The sequence below is a fragment of the Pseudorasbora parva genome, chromosome 17 (assembly GCF_024679245.1).
Source record: "Pseudorasbora parva isolate DD20220531a chromosome 17, ASM2467924v1, whole genome shotgun sequence".
In the NCBI taxonomy this organism is placed as follows: Eukaryota; Metazoa; Chordata; class Actinopteri; order Cypriniformes; family Gobionidae; genus Pseudorasbora; species Pseudorasbora parva.
The window spans coordinates 13,597,781-13,616,988 of NC_090188.1; the positions used below are offsets into that span (position 1 = coordinate 13,597,781).

General features: G+C 38.7%; 1 protein-coding gene across 4 annotated transcripts in view; it reads left to right on the forward strand.

The window, feature by feature from the left end:
* dctn1b (dynactin 1b) overlaps nt 1-19,208 on the forward strand; it is a 46,551-nt gene that overhangs the window by 2,121 nt on the left and 25,222 nt on the right. Inside the window, exons 1-5 of one of the 4 annotated variants that reach the window (XM_067422060.1) lie at nt 6,189-6,611; nt 13,614-13,865; nt 13,948-14,026; nt 14,109-14,140; nt 17,697-17,717. In XM_067422060.1, coding sequence (XP_067278161.1) covers nt 6,579-6,611; nt 13,614-13,865; nt 13,948-14,026; nt 14,109-14,140; nt 17,697-17,717 — 417 coding nt within the window. In that variant the 5' untranslated portion in view covers nt 6,189-6,578. Of the gene's footprint in view, nt 1-6,188; nt 6,612-13,613; nt 13,866-13,947; nt 14,027-14,108; nt 14,141-17,696; nt 17,718-19,208 lie in introns of those variants that run through there. The other 3 variants (XM_067422057.1, XM_067422059.1, XM_067422058.1) reach the window with 3 other exon arrangements.

The window sequence follows — 19,208 nt, forward strand, 5'->3', positions numbered from 1 at the left end:
TGTCACTGATACAGATGAGAGGCACTGTTTCATAGAGTGGTCAGAGAAGAGAAGCTGTCATTGTGTGATTTATATATTGTCTGCATGTCTGCTCAGATTGACTCACAATTGCCTACTGTTTTTTTTTTTGTGAGCACAATGTTTTCAACTTTGCACCTGTCCCATCTAACTGTACAACAGTGAACAGTGAGTATGTTGCAAACATCAGCATTTGCTTTCTGTGCAGAATGTGTAATACAGAAATAAGCCCCCAGGGATTCATTGCAGTTGTTGTTTAAAAAGACTGTTAATCCTGTCAGTGTGTGTATGTTTGTCAGTCTGCAGAGGTTGTGCACACCTCTCCTGACTGAACTCACTCTCTTGTGTCCGGCTTTATATTGGATGCTGCCTGCGTCACATTTTAATAGGGCTGGAGAGGAACACAGAGAGGTGGTCTTAAAGAGACCTACTGCCTTAAACGCATGCGTGCAAACATTTGTGTTTGAATGGATTCCATTTAGGGAAACTTGGTAGAAAAGAGTCCTGTTAAGCTAGTGATCACCTCCGTACAAAGTCGTACATGGCCTTTAGTAATCCAGTGATTAATATGGAAATGATAATGTTCCGCAGCTAGTCATTATTACAAAATGAATACAAACAGGGTAATCAGGGCTCTCTTGTATCACCCTGAACGGGGGCTGTCAATCTTCCTCCATTATCCCATTCGAATTTCATTCATTAGTTTTTTTAAATATTCAAATTATATTCTAATATTAAATACTCAAATTTGACTATGTATCAAAGATGGAAATATTTACTATGTATCTATCTAAGTAGTCTATTTAAGTTTAAACATATTTGACAACGTATTACTTACACAAAAACAAGTAAATAAACTAATGGCCAAGACCGCAGACCTCACTCTCTCTCGCCCTCAGCTCACACTCTCTGCACAGAACGGTTTAAATGAACAAACTTTGAGTGCTGCTGATCAAGAGTTTCGTACAAGCAATTTAAGCTCTTGTCCCAAATATAGCAAGCTTCATCAGTGATTGAAACAAATATTATTAATATTAATGTCAGTTTTACAGCATATTGAACGCTCTGAGCGAGCTGTGCTGTGGTAAACATAGAACTTTTCCTTGACATGAAACGGTAAATAATCAAACCAGTGCATTTATCCTTTGTTCATGCAATATCTATTCAGTCAGTACAGTAGCCTACACTTTAGTAATGTTTCTGTTTAACGTTAAATAAAATGGGGCATGGTAATATGCTTACTGTGTCTTACATAAAACTTTATCTCGTGGCTCAACAATTTTACTTCCTACAGACCAAAATCCAAAGTACTTCAGACATGGCTTTAGATTTTGGAGGGTTAAAATCACTTTCTCTGCTGCGGTCGAGTTGAGCTGTGCACTTTCTGCCATCTTCCATGCAAGACGCGTCAACTTTCAGCACTGAGGCTGCACCTGACAGTGCGACTCCTGTGACCTGCTCCTGAGCTATCAGGCACGCGAGCGCGCACATGAGCAAAGCATACAACCACACCTCTGCTACCGCAGCATTTTTAATTTTATTTTTTTATTCGAATATTAATTTTCACCTTCAAAATTAGTTTTTTAAAAACTATTTGAATATATATTCGAATTTAGAATATTCGTTGACAGCCCTATCCTGAACGAGTCAATTTTGCATTAATGAAGTACATTATCCTGGGTTTTACACTGTTACTTACCAAATAAATAAATAAAGTGACATAAATATTTGAGTTTAAATTATTCAGTCTGGCGTGGCAGCCACAACGTGATGAGACTATGGTGTGGCAGCCATTATGGCTGGCGACTCTGGCATGGGAGCCATGGCGGATGGTGACTCTGGTGTGACAGCTATGATAATTGGAGACTCTGCTGTGGCGGCCATGATGGCTGGAGACTCTGGCATGTTGGCCATGAAGACTGGAAACTTTGCTGTGGCGGCCATGACGGCTGGAGAATCTGGCGTGGTGGCTATGACAGCTGGAAACTTTGCTCTGGCAGCCATGATGGCTGGAGATTTTGGTGTGGAGGCCATGATAGGTGCAGACTCTGCTGTGGCAGCCATAAGGGCTGGAGACTATGGCATGGCAGCCATGACCCGCTGGAGACTTTGCTGTTGCGGTCATGACGGCTGGAAACTTTACTGTGGCGGCCATGCCGGCTGGAGACTCTGGCGTGGTGGCCATGACGGCTGGAGACTTTGGTGTGGAGGCCATGATAGCTGCAGACTCTGCTGTGGCAGCCATAATGGCTGGAGACTCTGGCATGGCGGCCCTGACGGCTGGTGACTTTGCTGTGGTGGCCATTACGGCTAGAGACTCTGGTGTGGCGGCCATGATGGCTGGAGACTCTGGCGTGGCGGCCATGACGGCTGGAGACTTTGGTATGGCGGCCATGACGGCTGGAGACCCTGGCATGGCGGCCATGACGGCTGTAGACCCTGGCGTGGCGGCCATTACGGCTGGTTCCAAATTACCATATACCACCTTATTAATGATGAAGGAGGAACAAAGTCAATAAATCTCCCCTAAGGACCATAAGGAAAAAGGAGTCTTGGAAGATTAGGAGGAAGAGGCATATTGCTGTTCGATCCATAATGGTTAATCATTGTCACAGGTTTAGCAGGGAAAAGTATGCAATCGTTTGTGGCTGTTCAAACACATTTGATCACCTGAGCATCTACACTATGAAAGGAATCCAGCTGAATGCATTTTTGACTACTTCTGGAAGTGGTCAAAAGTGGACAAGCTCAACTTTTTAGATCCAGTTTACACGTGTAGCCTATTTAGCATCATCCACTTGTGATCCTATCGAACAAAACACATCTTAGTACCAGGTGTAAACAGGGCCAAATAGAGGTTAGGATCTTTAGCAAGTGGTCTTATTCAATTAACACATAAACAAAAAATAATTCTTGGAGCCGATATCAATAATCCAAACAAGATGATATAGGAAACACAGGAGACACAACAGTTTTACATTTATGTGCAAATACAATAACGGCAAGTACATACTAAAACACAAAGGTATAAAAACACTCTTGCTGCATCCCAATTCGCATGCTATTCATTGTATTCGAAAATTGAAATAGTATGTCCCAAGTCGTAGTATGTTGAAAATAGTATTCCAAAGATACCTGGATGGTCTGCTATTTCCGGTCCGAATTCGAAGTATGGATCGATGCACACTCTAACAGCTGATATCGCCCACAACCCATTGTGAGGTGGATTTGAATAGAACTACAAACGTGAATAAAAATTGTTAAAAAACTACCAACATGACGGATGAGCGATTCCAACGGTTAAGTAGAGAGGTTTAGATTAAGGAGCTTGAGTGATCAATTATCAATATTTAACCTGACGAAAAGATATTTATTCAGTGTTATCCACATATTTTACCTGCAGCAGCATTGTGAACTTTTGTAATGATATGTTTGGCCTTAACTTTTAAATGCATCATTATATTTAAATTGCAAAGACACAAGAAGAGTCTCTGCATGAAAGACCCACGAAGGGCAGATCAGTGTGCTACTACATTTCTCATTCACTTCTACATTTCAATATGGTATGAAATTAAACTGAATGTGGAGGGTTTTAACTGTGACGATAATTGACAGGGCAGTTTAAACAGTGACAGGAGGCACGTAACTAAGCAACGGAGTACCTACTCTTTTGCTACACACTCAAAAGTTTTCTTCACAAAAAGAGTACATACTTTTAGGTTGCAGTCTAATTAGGCAGATTGGGATGCAGCATGAGTAACAAGATAATGAGGAACAGGTGGGTATGATGAGTAACCATAGAAACAAGGTACAACAGGACCTAAACCTGTGTGAAAATTAGACACAGTAAGACAAAAGAATATCAAAATAAAAGTCATAGAACAAAAACACTGGTGAGAAGGCAACATTTTAAAAAAGTTTCACCGGTGTTATTTTAGTATTATGTATATATTATTATAGTATTTAGTTTTAGTTAATCAATAGACCCCTTCACGGGTGACGTCACAGGAAAATTCACAGTTCGCAGTGCGCATTCCGGGGTCAGAAAGTTTATTCCATTCCATTGAATTGTGTGTTAACCAGAGAATTTCTCGTCAAGAAATAAATGCCTACTTGCATCGTGAACTGTGAAAGTCGCACCAGTTGTGGAGTTACGTTTTTCAGGATTTCCACAGGATCTTATCCGTTAAAGAACACGGCAGCACTGGTTTACAGCGCGAATGCAGTGAAAACACACAAAACCAGGCCCTGCGCCAAAAGGAGGTGGGGTAGGGGGAAGCTTGTCCATGGACCGCATAGACCGCTGTTCTGAGCTTGAGACGGACTTGATAATAGCGTGTAATTTTCTCACTCAATCCACTGCCACCTGCTGCTGCTTCTGCTTTTAGAGTGAAAAGCTGCCCATAACTGCTTGTCTGTGATCTGTAATCCTCTGTAAGAATTCGTAATAATTGCATAGAACCAGCGAAAAGGAGCTAGCAAAAGATCCAGTGTGTATCTGTATTGCACTCGTCAAATGATTCCATTTCCAACGTGTTTTCGCCTCGGTGAGTAATGTAGCCAATCACAGAAATGTTTGTAGACTTCCAGGCGCTGAGTTCAGTTAAACACTCGCAGCAATCTTCTATAAGTGCAGACATTGTGAAAATAAGAGATTCATTGTATACCAACATCACTGTGGAACTTTGTGAGATTGCGTTTATTGAATGACAGCTTTTAGTGAATATAAAGTATATTACCACCACTACACGCTTCAAAACACGGACCCATCCACATATACATGCGGGATTCACTTGAAAAATGTGATGAATGACGGTTAGAAACATTCTTGTCGAAATGAGGCTCCTAAAAATGTCAGGAAAACACGATTCCTGGCTGCATATCATTATCCACGGATCACTGAATCTTTGGTAAGTTGTAAGGATCGTTTGCTCTACTCGTGTTTTCCTCCATTAACTCCAGTCACGCAGCAGCTCTTCTGCCACTCAGCCCCGGCTGTGGGGGCGTGTTACGGCGGGAAAGTGACGTCGATGCATTCCCTCTATAACTGCTTTTAATAAATTAGCTTGAGATCGAATTCATGCTAGATTTTTTTTTGCTATAAATTATAGACATGGCATCTGAGGACTAATTCTCCTTTTTTTCTCCGTTATTTTGCTTCATTTCCAGATTCGTTCATAAGCTCGTAATTCTATAACGTACGCACATGCGCTCTTCAAAAAAGCTGCAATGAAAAACTAAAAGACATAAATGACATTTGTATGTATTCAAAATAAAATATATGACCGTACTGAATGTCAGCTTGCTTTATTTTTGCTCAAGATAAGGATTTATTAAGTCCACATGTCATACAAACAAGAAAATCTGCTGTACAGGTCGAGAGCTACCGTTGGAACCACACAAGTTTGCGATGATGTTTATGGATGTTCGTTCGAACGAAGATTTCGGGAAACACAGACTCGAACTATGTTGATAACAATGAAACTAATAATGCTTTTGCTAACAATGCTTTTTTATTCATTTAATCTTGCACAAACAATATAAATTGGTACATGTATAGTCATTGTCTGTGTTTTATATGTGCCTTATAAAAACTTGGCCTTTGTAGTGAACCTATAAGGCGGTCCATTACCTGACTAAAGCCAAGGTAAAAAAAAAAGTGGTAATTTAACGTTAGTAGTTAGCTGGAGGCTAGCACCAACAGGGACAATGGCGCAGAGTTAAGCCATGGTAAGTAAACAAAATGTTTTCTGTAAACTGATTCAATGGTTAGGTGAAGTTTGATATCTGGCAATTTGACATGTGGCATGCTGCAGACTGTCTTTACATTAGCGCTTTCACTTATGACTACAGTAGATTGCTGTTTTTCTGACCCCATGCTGCGCGCGCACCTACGATGTTTACATATATTGAAGGGGTTTATATTATAATAACACTGAGCTACACAGTAAATCATACACTATAAATAATAACTTTAGTCATCCTCTGTTATCAGGCTCTATTGCAAAGTATGTATATGTGAGAAGACTGGATACAGATTCTCTGTTTGTTTTAAATCACTCAAAGAGTATTACATATTAAATATGTAAGTTTGACCATTATTCAGTGTTGGAGGGCTTTAGGACCCAGTTCTTCCTCTTTTGCTCTCCTGCAGAAGGCAGCGCAGACATTAGCGCAGTTGCACTGCTCTCACACACTCACCTACCAGCACAGAGCAGTCAGCCAGACTTACACATACACACACACACACACACACACACCTCACATTCTAACTAATTTAATGCTGGGATCATTCTGACTATTTACGTATTAGCTGGTTCATCCGAGATCAGACATCCAGCAGCACCTCCCTCTGATGTCTCTCCTGTGTCCTCTCTGGGGTTCAGTCTGTGCCTCTGCTGGAGCTGAACATATGGACAAAGGTTTGAATGATGAGAGTTAGGTGGGGATAGAAAAAGGCAGAAAGAGAGATAGGGAGACAGCGGCTTGAGGGCTGAAAAGACTGCGCTGGTTGCTGAAGCAAGGCAAGGAACCGTTGTCAACAGCGACGCAGGAGCAGCATGTCTCAGATGAAAAGATACACTTACAGCAGGGTGAGTGACTTACAGTAGACACTCTTTTTGTCACATAAATACTGTCTGTCTGCCACCCTCAAACACCCTCATGTGGATACATGCCTCTTTTTTTAGTTGTAGGGTTAGTATGTTCTGTGCCGTGATGAGCAGGTGTATATAGATGCACTCAGTGTGGACATGCAGGTGTTGTAGCATGTGTCAGGCAAGAGCATGCGTGGGCTCAGTCAGTGTTCTGGAATTTGTAAGGCTCAGCTTTTAGCTAAAATGCATTTGCTTGTGTACAGACTGCTACAATCAATTGTAGAAATCAGTGTGTGAAATCAGTCTGCAGGCCAGTAATGGAGCAGTGCAATTGTTGGCACATTTGCTGAGTAACAATGCCACAAAAAAAGACAAGACAGATTGATGCTATCTGAAATGTTGCAGATTAATCCTTAAATATGTTTGCTATTTAACTTTTTATTTTATATATTTTTTTTACTAAAAGCATTTTGTCAAATAATATTATATATATATATATATATATATATATATATATATATATATATATATATATATATATATATATATATATATATATATATATATATATATATATATATTATTTGATTCCAGACCAAATCCTAATATTAAATCTGAACCAAAGCCTTTCCTGTAGCTCAACTTCAGTCTCTCAAGCTGACATGGTTAAATGTAGTAATAACTCCCTGTCTAAATCTCCAGACATAAATCGTATACCCTTTCCTGTATAAAACATTAGACAGCAATATGAACATAAAACCCCAGTTTAAATGGACTGTTAGTGAAAAGTAATGCATCACATTCACCACAAGGATAGTAAAACCTGAAATCATTTATGTTATGGGGACCAGCCAGCAGTTCCCATGAGGAATATACATTAATAAACATAACCAACATTAAGATTAGGGCTGTGCGATATTGAAGAAAAATGCAATATTTGATATGCGATATGATATTGCAATTAGTGTGTAAAATCTATTTACATTATATTAAAAACAATATTTAAAAACTGAGAATGAAACCATTTGTGTTTCATATTCTTCCTGGGAAAAGAAAGCAGCGCTACAACTTCTAAAAGGGACCAGCAGTTTTTTAGCAAACATTTATGTCACAAATCGTTCACATTTCGATGTGTGTGTGTATGTGTGTGTGTGTGTGTGTGTCAAACTGAGCAAGACTGCAAGTGTTTTTTTTGGATTTTTTAAATGATTGAATTTAATAACTATTTTTAACGTCAAACAAGTCCCATAAGTAACAGTCGTGTGCCCAGTACACTTGTCACAATGTTTAATGTTGCCTATTAAAATCATTCAGATATTGCGAACCCTTGCGATATGTACATTTTGACATATTGCACAGCCCTAATTAAGATGTCTTAATTCCAACCTAAAAATACAAAGAGGTTTGTGTGAGGAATTGATTAGGTTTAGGGTTAGAATATAGAAAGTCACATTAGTTCAGTATAAAAACAAGAGAGGTCAATATGTCCCCACCATGATAGAAAAATAAATGTTTCTTTATTTATTCATGCAAACTTATTCTCTGAAACCTTGTTGGAGGTCTGAGAAGAGGTTAGTTACGGTACTCAAATATAGGCCTATATTTAATATTTACACTTTCAAAAAGTGAAAGTGTAACTTTATTTTAATAAATGCGTGTGGAGAAAGATTTGATGGACAACATAATTCATTCAGAAACAGAAAATGCATCAGGCATCAGTCTTAAACACGCTTTTATGTCTAGCACATGACACGTATATGAAAAGGCTCAACTGTTTAAGCTTCACAAGGAATTTAAAATTCAAATTCTTTGGCTTTTACTTAAAGCGTTTTAACAAGCTTCACAAGGTCCATACCAACAATGATACTGACACAGTCAGTGACTTACTTCTGCTGAGTCATAAGTCAGTTTTCTATTCAGCTTAATCTTTCAACATTAGTCAGCAATGTCATTATATTAAATCTATTTGTGTAATGAATGAATATGTCACCTTGCAATGAGCTGCTGCCAGTGTACGGACAGTTCTGAGTTTTCCATTTGCAAAGAGGTCATTGTAACCTAATGTTCCCACCTCTTCAGAGCATTTAGAGTTTACAATTAGAGTCAGCAATAATTTAAAAAAGCATTGTGAATATTGTGCATTAGCTTGTTATGTGGCTGGTGCTTATTTTTAGTTTCACCAATAAAATTTGGACCCCAGCCTCTGTGATTAGAGAGAGTTGAAATGACTAAATGGAAGTGAAATGGAGCAAGTCTCTCAGGGTGTGTGTGTGTGTGTGTGTGTGTGTGTGTGTGTGTGTGTGTGTGTGTGTGTGTGTGTGTGTGTGTGTGTGTGTGTGTGCGTGCGTGCGCACGCACCGTGACTGCAGGTAACAATGCTTCTGCTTCATCTGGAGTCTTCTGCAGTAAACATAAAGTCTGCGTCACAAACTTTTTTCAGCCTTGAGCTCTGGTCTGAGTGCTCCTAAATAACCCTCAATTGTCCTCTCAGACATGCAATCTGGAGGGCATTAGAGACTAGTTCAGATACCTAATGAGGAGTCTGCAAATGGCTTCAACTCCCCCAGGTTGTCTATTCAGTATTGTACAGTGTATTTGAAGTATTTTAACTTTAATTCACAAAATGTAAGTGTATTTTATTACAATTTATACAGTTGGTTCTAATCTGAATGGCTTAGCTTAGCTGCCAATATACAAATCTGATTGGCTGGAGTGCCAATATACCTCCCTCAGACATTTCACTGTTTGTGTCACTCCACTTGCCTGTGTTTGCGTGTACCAGACAGACTGTCAGTAAGTGTTTTAATGATGGGGATTTTTTGTGACTCTACGCCAGTGATTTATTGATTTGTTCAACCGATTCATTAAAAAATGCGGATTCATTCTAGCCTGATGTCGTCATACTCAATATGAGTCTGAAGTGAAGCAACCTCAATTATGTGATATATAGACCCAGAATGCAATTTTTAGCAGGCAACCTTGCTAAAATAACACACATTTTACCCCTCAAACGCCTTTTTTTCCGGAGAACCCCACAGAGAAGCTATTATTTTGGGAGCTATTATTTTTGGTAGTTGGCAGGTTTTTTTGTAAAAACTTGGCAACCCTGTCTGCACGCACGCTGGAATAAACAATCTTTGCCAGTGTTGTAAAAAAAAGAATTTAAGGATACACAAATGCTTACCAACATGATTATCATTTCTGAGAGAAAAAGTGAAGGTGAATGTATATACAAACTATTTCTCCGTTTAGGATTAGAACAAATTCAACCAAGCTCCTTTGATGATGTGCATGATTACGTTACTGTTTATCATCTGTCCGTCATCGTCTAAAGCCCCCCCTGACAATTTCATTGGTCCGAACATTTTCTGTTCGGGCATAATTACTCCTCTATGGATCAAATCCTGGGTCTTTGTTTGGAATTATATTCACGGACACAGCAAAAACAGACAAATAAACTGACAGTATTGTGTAGTAAAGGTAGAGTAGGCCAATTTTTCTTAAACACTTTTTGTTGTATTGGCTGAAACTCTCTTCAGATCTTGATAGCAAGGATTTAAAGGGGTACTTCAAAGCTGGGAAGATGAATCTGTATTTAAACTGGGTCATTAATGTAGTAGAAATATTATTTATGAATTATTATTTTAATTATAAATAATTATTAGAAATGATTTTTTAACTTTGTGCTTTCTAGACTAAGAAAGAAAATGTATTTTTGTCTCATGGGGATGAAAGACATCAATTTCCAGAATGCTTCGCTGTCCTACTAGGCCACTCCTAAAGCCAGCTACTAGATTACTGGATCACTTTCACTTTCCCACCGCGACTGCGTTCATTTTCATAAAATCAGTTCAGTTAGAGAACAGAGACTACAATTAAAAACTGAATGTGTCTGTTCAATATAATGTGATTTAGCCGCTGAGGGAGTGTCATGGCACAAACGCTGCAGGAGTCAGATTACATTTTACGTCATGAATGAGCTTGTGATGAGAGTATGAGAAACAATCATTCGAATAGACTCCAGGGTTTCTACTTATACAAAGCCATATGCTAATCACTGAAGTAAACCTTTAAAAATGTACATATATCTTCTATGGACCTCAGAACCAAAAAATGATCGTCCAATAATTGCATTCGATCCGAATGCAGTAATAGGATGTCCTGTCTGGATGGGGTAGGATGTCCATACCTCCGCACATGTTGCACATACGTCACACGTCATCAGGTTCCATGAGGCTATGCAGAGTTGTAGATGGACAGTCACAAAAAACAGCAGCAGCCTTTTACAGTTACTCCTGAACAAAATTCAGTGAGCTTATGCTGCTTTTTGCGTCATATAGTCGCAATTACCATAATTAAAAGATGGCAACCAGTGACGTTCTACCCGTAGCTATTCATGTCCTTGGACTCAGAGCTATGGCGTTTCTGTGGCAACACTATTAATGCCGAAGTGAATCTGCAGCAGTCAGGTGGTACAAGTGCTCTTTAAGTTCTATATGTTAATTATTTTAATGTTATGTGCTTTGAGACATGAGGTGATTTAACGTCGTCCTGTGGCGCTTTGCAGACTCTTCTCTGGCTGTGTGCGTTCATGTGTTTTGGAGGAGGCGTGGCTTAGGAGATGCTCTAAAGGAAGGGTGGGATCTTATGCTTTCAAACTAAGCTAGCTTGCTATTGCTATATTCCTCTCCGAAAGTGCCTACCCTGCCTTTAAATGTGCATTTCTCAACATGAGCTTCTTGTATATTTATGTGTTGTATAAAAATAAAAGTATCACAGAGTTTTGTTGCTTCCTACTCTAATATTGTCTCAAAAATATCCCAGCCATCGTTTTTCCAGTTTGTGATGTAACAGTATTAGTATTGGAAGTTTGAAAACATCTTATGAACGGAAACTCTTTGGTATGCTTTATATTACTTAATATCAAACCAAGGGACAAAATATCAAAATAAGTTATAGTTTCATTGCAAAAAATTTGTTAGAGATGTTCTCAGAACTAATGTCCTTTTCCCTAGACATTTTGTGATCTTATTTTTAACTCACTGTTAAAAATAACTCACTCATAAAAACCTCTCAAAAAATTAGCATATTTAATCCGACCAATAAAAGAAAAGTGTTTTTAATACAAAAAAGTCAACCTTCAAATAATTATGTTCAGTTATGCACTCTATACTTCGGCGGGAATCCTTTTGCAGAAATGACTGCTTTAATGTGGCGTGGCATGGAGGCGATCAGCCTGTGGCACTGCTGAGGTGTTATGGAGGCCCAGGATGCTTCGATAGCGGCCTTAAGCTCATCCAGAGTGTTGGGTCTTGCATCTCTCAACTTTCTCTTCACAATATCCCACAGATTCTCTATGGGGTTCAGGTCAGGAGAGTTGGCAGGCCAATTGAGCACAGTAATACCATGGTCAGTAAACCATTTACCAGTGGTTTTGACACTGTGAGCAGGTGCCAGGTCATGCTGAAAAACGAAATCTTCATCTCCATAAAGCTTTTCAGCAGATGGAAGCATGAAGTGCTCCAAAATCTCCTGATAGCTAGCTGCATTGACCCTGTCCTTGATAAAACACAGTGGACCAACACCAGCAGCTGACATGGCACCTTAGACCATGACTGACTGTGGGTACTTGACACTGGACTTCAGGCATTTTGGCATTTCCTTCTCCCCGGTCTTCCTCCAGACTCTGGCACCTTGATTTCCGAATGACATGCAAATTTTGCTTTCATCCGAAAAAAGTACTTTGGACCACTGAGCAACAGTCCAGTGCTGCTTCTCTGTAGCCCAAAGTGGCTTGACCTGGCGAATGTGGCACCTGTACCCATTTCCTGCACACGCCTGTGCACGGTGGCTCTGGATGTTTCTACTCCAGACTCAGTCCACTGCTTCCGCAGGTCCCCCAAGGTCTGGAGTCGGTCCTTCTCCACAATCTTCCTCAGGGTCCGGTCACCTCTTCTCGTTGTGCAGCGTTTTTTGCCACACTTTTTACTTCCCAAAGACTTCCCACTGAGGTGCCTTGATACAGCACTCTGGGAACAGATTCGTTCAGAAATGTCTTTCTGTGTCTTACCCTCTCGCTTGAGGGTGTCAATCATGGCCTTCTGGACAGGGTCGGTTCGGCAGTCTTACCCATGATTGCGGTTTTGAGTAATGAACCAGGCTGGGAGTTTTTAAAAGCCTCAGGAATCTTTTGCAGGTGTTTAGAGTTAATTAGTTGATTCAGATGATTAGGTTAATATCTCATTTAGAGAACCTTTTCATGATATGCTAATTTTTGGAGATAGGAATTTTGGGTTTTCATGAGCTGTATGCCAAAATCATCAGTATTAAAACAATAAAAGACCTGAAATATTTCAGTTGGTGTTCAATAAATCTAAAATATATGAAAGTTTCATTTTTATCATTACATTGTGGAAAATAATGAACTTTTATCACAAATGCTAATTTTTTGAGAAGGACTGTTACACCCGTAAGACCTTTATTAATCTTCGGAACACATATGAAGATACATTTCCTCTCACAAGACCCATAAAAGGTACTAAGCCCATCTCACTACAGTGGTTCTACAATAATTGTTATAAAGCGATGAGTATAGTTTTTGTGTGCAAAAAACAACAACGAAATAGTGATGGTTGATTTCAAAACACTTCTTTCTGAAGACTCAGCGCTTTATGAATCAGTTTATTGAATCAGCGATTTGGATCACCAAAGTCATGTGATTTCAGCAGTTTGGCACGCGATCCAAATCATGAATCGATACACATATGCATAAAGCAGTACCTTTAGTACCTTAGTACCTTTTATGGGTCTTGAGAGAGGAATTTACATTTTGGCCAATGAACGCCTTTCCTTAGATTTCAACAAAAAATATCTTAATTTGTGTTCCGAAGATGAACAGGGGTCTTAAGGGTGTCGAACAACATGAGGGTGAGTAATTAATGACAGGATTTTCATTTTTGGGTGAACTAACCTTTAAGGGTTTTTCTATCTCATCCTCAGACCACCAGCAGTGGCAGCAGCAGAATGAGTTCAGATGGAGGTGGGCGGCCTGTTAAGGTGGGCTCACTAGTTGAGGTCATCGGTAAAGGTCATCGAGGTACCGTGGCATATATTGGAAACACCCTCTTTGCCTCTGGAAAATGGGTGGGAGTCATTCTAGAGGAACCTAAAGGGAAGAATGATGGAACTGTGCAGGGCAAACGATATTTCACCTGTCAGGAAAACCATGGAATATTTGTACGCCAATCACAGGTACTCCCACACATGCTTGTTGCTTATAAACACTGACAGGTGAAACATGTACAGTAAATGTTCTTGGAAACTTCTCTTGCAGATTCAGTTAGTTGAAGATTTGGCTGACACCACATCTCCTGACACGCCTGAGGCTGCCACCTCTAAAATGCTGAAACGAGGTAGGAAATCATGTGCATATCTGCTTGCAACCATATTTTTCACATGAAATTGTAATCCTCTCATTTTATCTTTCCTTCTCAGAGATAATTGAAGGTCCAAAGTCAAACAAAGTGGTGAGTGAGGAAAGGGATCTAAAAATATATTCATATATTGTTTTTTAAACAAACTCCAGTGGTCTTTTGAAGAGGTGTTTAGCCACCTAAAGTGTTTAGCCAGACTTTTACAGTTTATTCTGGCCAAGAAATGCCCACTCAAACAGTAAAGGACTGTCTGGCCAATCTCAAAAAGCCACCAATTATAGTTTGACTTTTTAAATGCCAGACGAGGTTTATCTGAATTACCATAATAATAGTCTTGTCTGTCACTGGCTCTACCAAAAATAGCAGAGACATTTGCAGAAATGTGTGTAATTAGGCCCAGAACAATATTCATTGTTGTCACCTCTGACCTTGAAAGTTGCGTGTAACGCCAGCCAATCAGATTAGAGCTCACCATTTCTTGTAGCTCTTGCCACATTTATGTGCAATATACAGTACACTACTAGATGGTCTGTGACTAGGCTCAGGATGTGGTGTGGTGTGTTGTGTCATCTGAGGCTAACTACTTTACGTTAAAAGCATTGCGAATTACCTCTCCTTTCCAGCAGAGGGGGATATAGTAACACTCCCTGGCCATGAAATACTTCTCTTCTCTATCTTTTTTCCTTCTGATTTCAAGTCTAACATGAATTTAACAAGCATGTCTTTGCACTTTGTAATTCCTCCCAGTCCCAACCCAAAAACACACAAACACACATATGGTCCTTCTATTTATCGTATCTCTTGTGAAAAAGATGTGCGCTTAATTCTACTGAATGTACTGTATTTCAAATCTTAAAGGGAAAGTCCACCCATAAATAAACATTCTGTCATCATTTACTCACTCTCAAGTTGTTTGGAACCTGAATGAGAACACAAAAGAAGATATTTGGAAGAATATGGGTAACCAAACAGTTGCTGGTCCCCATTGAATATCATATGTTCAAAATATATTATAAGGCAGGGGTTTTCAAACTTCATGATGCCAAGGACCCCCAAATATGAGGAAACTTTATGGGGGACCCCTTTCATAAAATACATCTATATATTTGTATGTATAATTTTTTTTTTAGATAAATAGTAAGTGTGACATAAATACAACACATTGTTTCCAATCTTAAATTGGCTATACTTAATGTTGTATGTATTAACCTGAAGAAAAACATTTTCAATGAAAATGTACGAGTTGTTTAAAAAAAGTTTAAGCAACTTTCATAATGTAGGTCTATGTAAGCAGCTTACGTACCGTGTTAAGAACCCCAGTAAGCAAAATAAAGGGGACTATAGTGAGAAAAACTCACTAGAAAAATACGAAGCAAACATATACAAATCTTGAAAGTATGTATACGGCAAACAAGGAGATAAACAATTAGAAATGAAACCATTAGATTGTTTGGTAGACTCCATTTTTGCTTTGTCTTTTAATTCTCAGAAATTTTCTGGGGACCCCTTAGAACCTTCTGGAGGACCCCTGGGGGTCCCCGGACCCCAGTTTGAAAACCCCTGTTATAAGGTTCACAGAACAAAGAAACTCATACAGGATTAGAACAACTTGAGGGTTATTTTCGGGTAAACTATCCCTTTAAAAGTATATTTTTAAAAGCTGTACTTGAAGATAGTATAATATTAACGAAATCTTAAAGGGGGGGTGAAACACTCAGTTTCAGTCAATCTCATGTCAATCTTGAGTACCTATAGAGTAGTATTGCATCCTTCATATCTCCGAAAAGTCTTTAGTTTTATCATATTTATAAAAGAAATATGGGCTGTACCGAGTCTTTCCGGAAAAAACCGAGCGCCTGGAGGCGTATCGTGTGGGCGGAGCTAAAGAATGACAAGCGCGCAAAGCGGTGACGTCCTCAGGCGTGGAGAAACCCATCTATCTCAGCTAATACAGATAATGATCCACAATCAAATCTGAGGCTGAAATAAATTGAACAGGAGAAACGGCAACATCAGGATGCCCGTCTCTGTGGTATGTACTGTATTTAGGGGCCTTTGTGTGCAGTTTATGAGGACATGATTCGGTTTTTGGACTATTGTATGTGACTAGACCTTAGAGGTAGCAAGCAAAACGGTTTTGCACGTCAGAGTCAGAATAGTGTAACGTTATACAGAACAACAATGGAGTAACCGTTAGCGCATTTGAATGACGAAGCACGCGATCGTATCGTTTACTGATGTTTACTCATGCGACGGAAGCCAATACCAGAGACATTTGAAGTTGATTTACTCACCGGCATCTTCCAAAGCAGGACCGCTCTGTCAAAAACACACTTCTTTGGTATGATTTGGTGAAGTCCTGTGACAGCAGTGACCGTGGAAATCTACTTTGCGACGCGACTGAAGCGATGCCTTGAAGCTTCCCGTCATTTCTGCGTTCAAATCGGTTCAAATGCAGCGCTGCCTTCCCGGAATGCTGTGCTGAAGCGTTGAAGTCGCTCGACGTCACCCATAGGAATAAAGTGGAGCGCGGCGCGACATAAGTGTTCATGGACGACTGGATCTGCACCTGAGAGACTGTTTACAGCGTGCATTTCCTCTCTCTCCCTCTAGTCACGCGCGCGCGCACCCTTCAGGGAGAAGAGCCCGTACGGCCCATACAAGGACCTTCCGCTCTATTTAACGTCAAGTAGACCCATACTCGAAAAAAAACTCGCCGAAACTTGTGAGAAACCGGAAGGAGTATTTTTAACACAGAAATACTCCATCAAACGTCCAACATTAGTTTTTGAAACTTTGTCTATGTTTAGGATGGGAATCCAAGTCTTTAACAGTGTAAAAAGCTCTGTATGCATGAAACAGCATTTCACCCCCCCTTTAAGTATACTTAAAAAGAATACACTTTCATTACTATGTTTCTTAAGGCACTTAAGTACACTTTTGTATCAATGCCAAATTAAAGGTTTGCTTTAAAGTTTTAAATAAATTGAAGTTGATATTTTGTTTTGCTTTAAATAACTATTTTACTTACTTTGATGTACATACTAATGCACAAGTAATTAGATATTACATATTACATTTAAAACAAATATGTTTTAAATAAAACAAACTGCAACTTCCTCATTAAAACTGTTATAACAAATATATTAAAATACACAAGTTTCAATAGAAACGACATAACATTTTAGTTCACCATAAACGTTGTCACTACATTCGGCAGTATACTTTAATCATATATCAATGACAGAATTATGAAATTAGACATAAAGATGTACTTAAGTGGGTCAAAAAAGCATTCAAGTTCAACTAAAACTTTAATTTCATTTAAAATAAATGTAAACGATATTAAGTAATTGTGAATAACATGCAATCAAGTGTTCGAAAACATTACATTCAGTTCACACTTAAGCATATTTTTTTTATCTTTTTTTAATGTGCTAAAGTGTACTTTTTCACAAAAGTGTCAGAATCCTGCCCTCACTAATACAAACATGCATGAACACAAGTCTATTTTTTCATAGACTCTTTATAAGGTTTCTGTGTAAGATACCAAAAAGTTTGTATGTAAGAGACATTCATACTCATCACAAACACACTGACTGATCAAACTTTAATCTGTCACCTCTTCCTCCACCGTCTGAGTGTGCAGAGAGGAACCAAACCAAAAAAGGTGCTGCATGTTTCTCCAACCTCTGTTTCCATAGCAATGATAATACAGCTCTGCTGCATGCATGGCATCACACAAACAGCACATTACCTGTGTGTGTGTGCGTGTGTGTGTGTGTGTGTGTGTGTGTGTGTGTGTGTGTGTGTGTGTGTGTGTGTGTGAATGATGAGTTTTTGTCACTATATTGTTTATGTTAATTTTATGTACATTTATTCATGTGTGCAAGTGCTTTGCTAGCTGGATGGCAGTTCTTCAGTGAATGACTGCTTTTAAATATATTTCATGAATTAACATGCTGAGTACAATGTGTTTATGTGTGCGAGACAGACCTAGTGAGACCATCTGAGTGAACAAATTTAACTTAAAAATGTACAGTATAGTGCTGATAGTGCAGATATTCAAAATTACATTGTTCCTGAGATTGAAAAAACATTTTTAAAGTCATTTAAAAAAATTATTGTCAGTGTGAATTAGGCTACTTTAATTTTTTAATGCATATTTATTCATATGTGAAAGCTGCACATCTACATTTCATAAAAGACATGCAAAGTCTCTCTACATCCTCTCAACATAAAAACCTCTACATCCATATTTATCTTGATTCATCTTCACTTAAATACATTTCAAAACAAATATGAACAGTAGTATTTTCTGTGAAAATATAACCATAAAAAATCTGACATTCATCATGCATTTTGGATTTTGAATAATTTAAAGAAAATGAATTGTATAAATAAGAAATATTGAAGATTCTGTGGCCTGTGAGGAAAAGTGATGTCCGGAGGGGATTGATTCGGGGAATTTTTGTTTATAATGACCCTGCAAGTTTGATTAAACTATAAAAATATGAGGAAATGTTTTATATTTTTGAATATTTTAATATGAGGGAAGAACAAAACATTAAACTTAGCTATTGTCTGACAAAATTATTTGGCAAAGAAGGGGCTAACTACAGCTGCAGGTTTTATTTTACTATGCAAATAAAATGCACACAGAAAAAGACATATTAAGAACATTCGGCATGTTTCATTGCATTATCACAAATAAAACATTTGACCGCAAGCACAACTTTAAGCGAAGAGTTTTTAAAAATAACCCTTTTTTTGTGTGAAGAACAATTTTATGATCTAAAGAACTCTTTTACTTTTTTGCATTGAAAAGGTTCAATTGATGTCAAAGATTCTTCTTGGAACCATCAATGCCAATAAAGAAGCTTTATTTTTAAAGGTGCCTTAGGATGAAAAATGTAATTAACCTTGTCATAGTGAAATAATAAGAGTTCAGTACATGGACATCACATACTGTGAGTCTCAAACACCATTGCCTTCTACTTCATATGTAAATCTTGTGCATGAAAAACACCACAGAAAAATAAGTGCTCATAACATAATGCCACCTGTGACACAACCGCTGGGGATCATTAATATGTACGCCCCCAACGTTTGCATATGTCTGAACATGTTCACTGTCAGGCGGAACTGACGGAGCCGATTC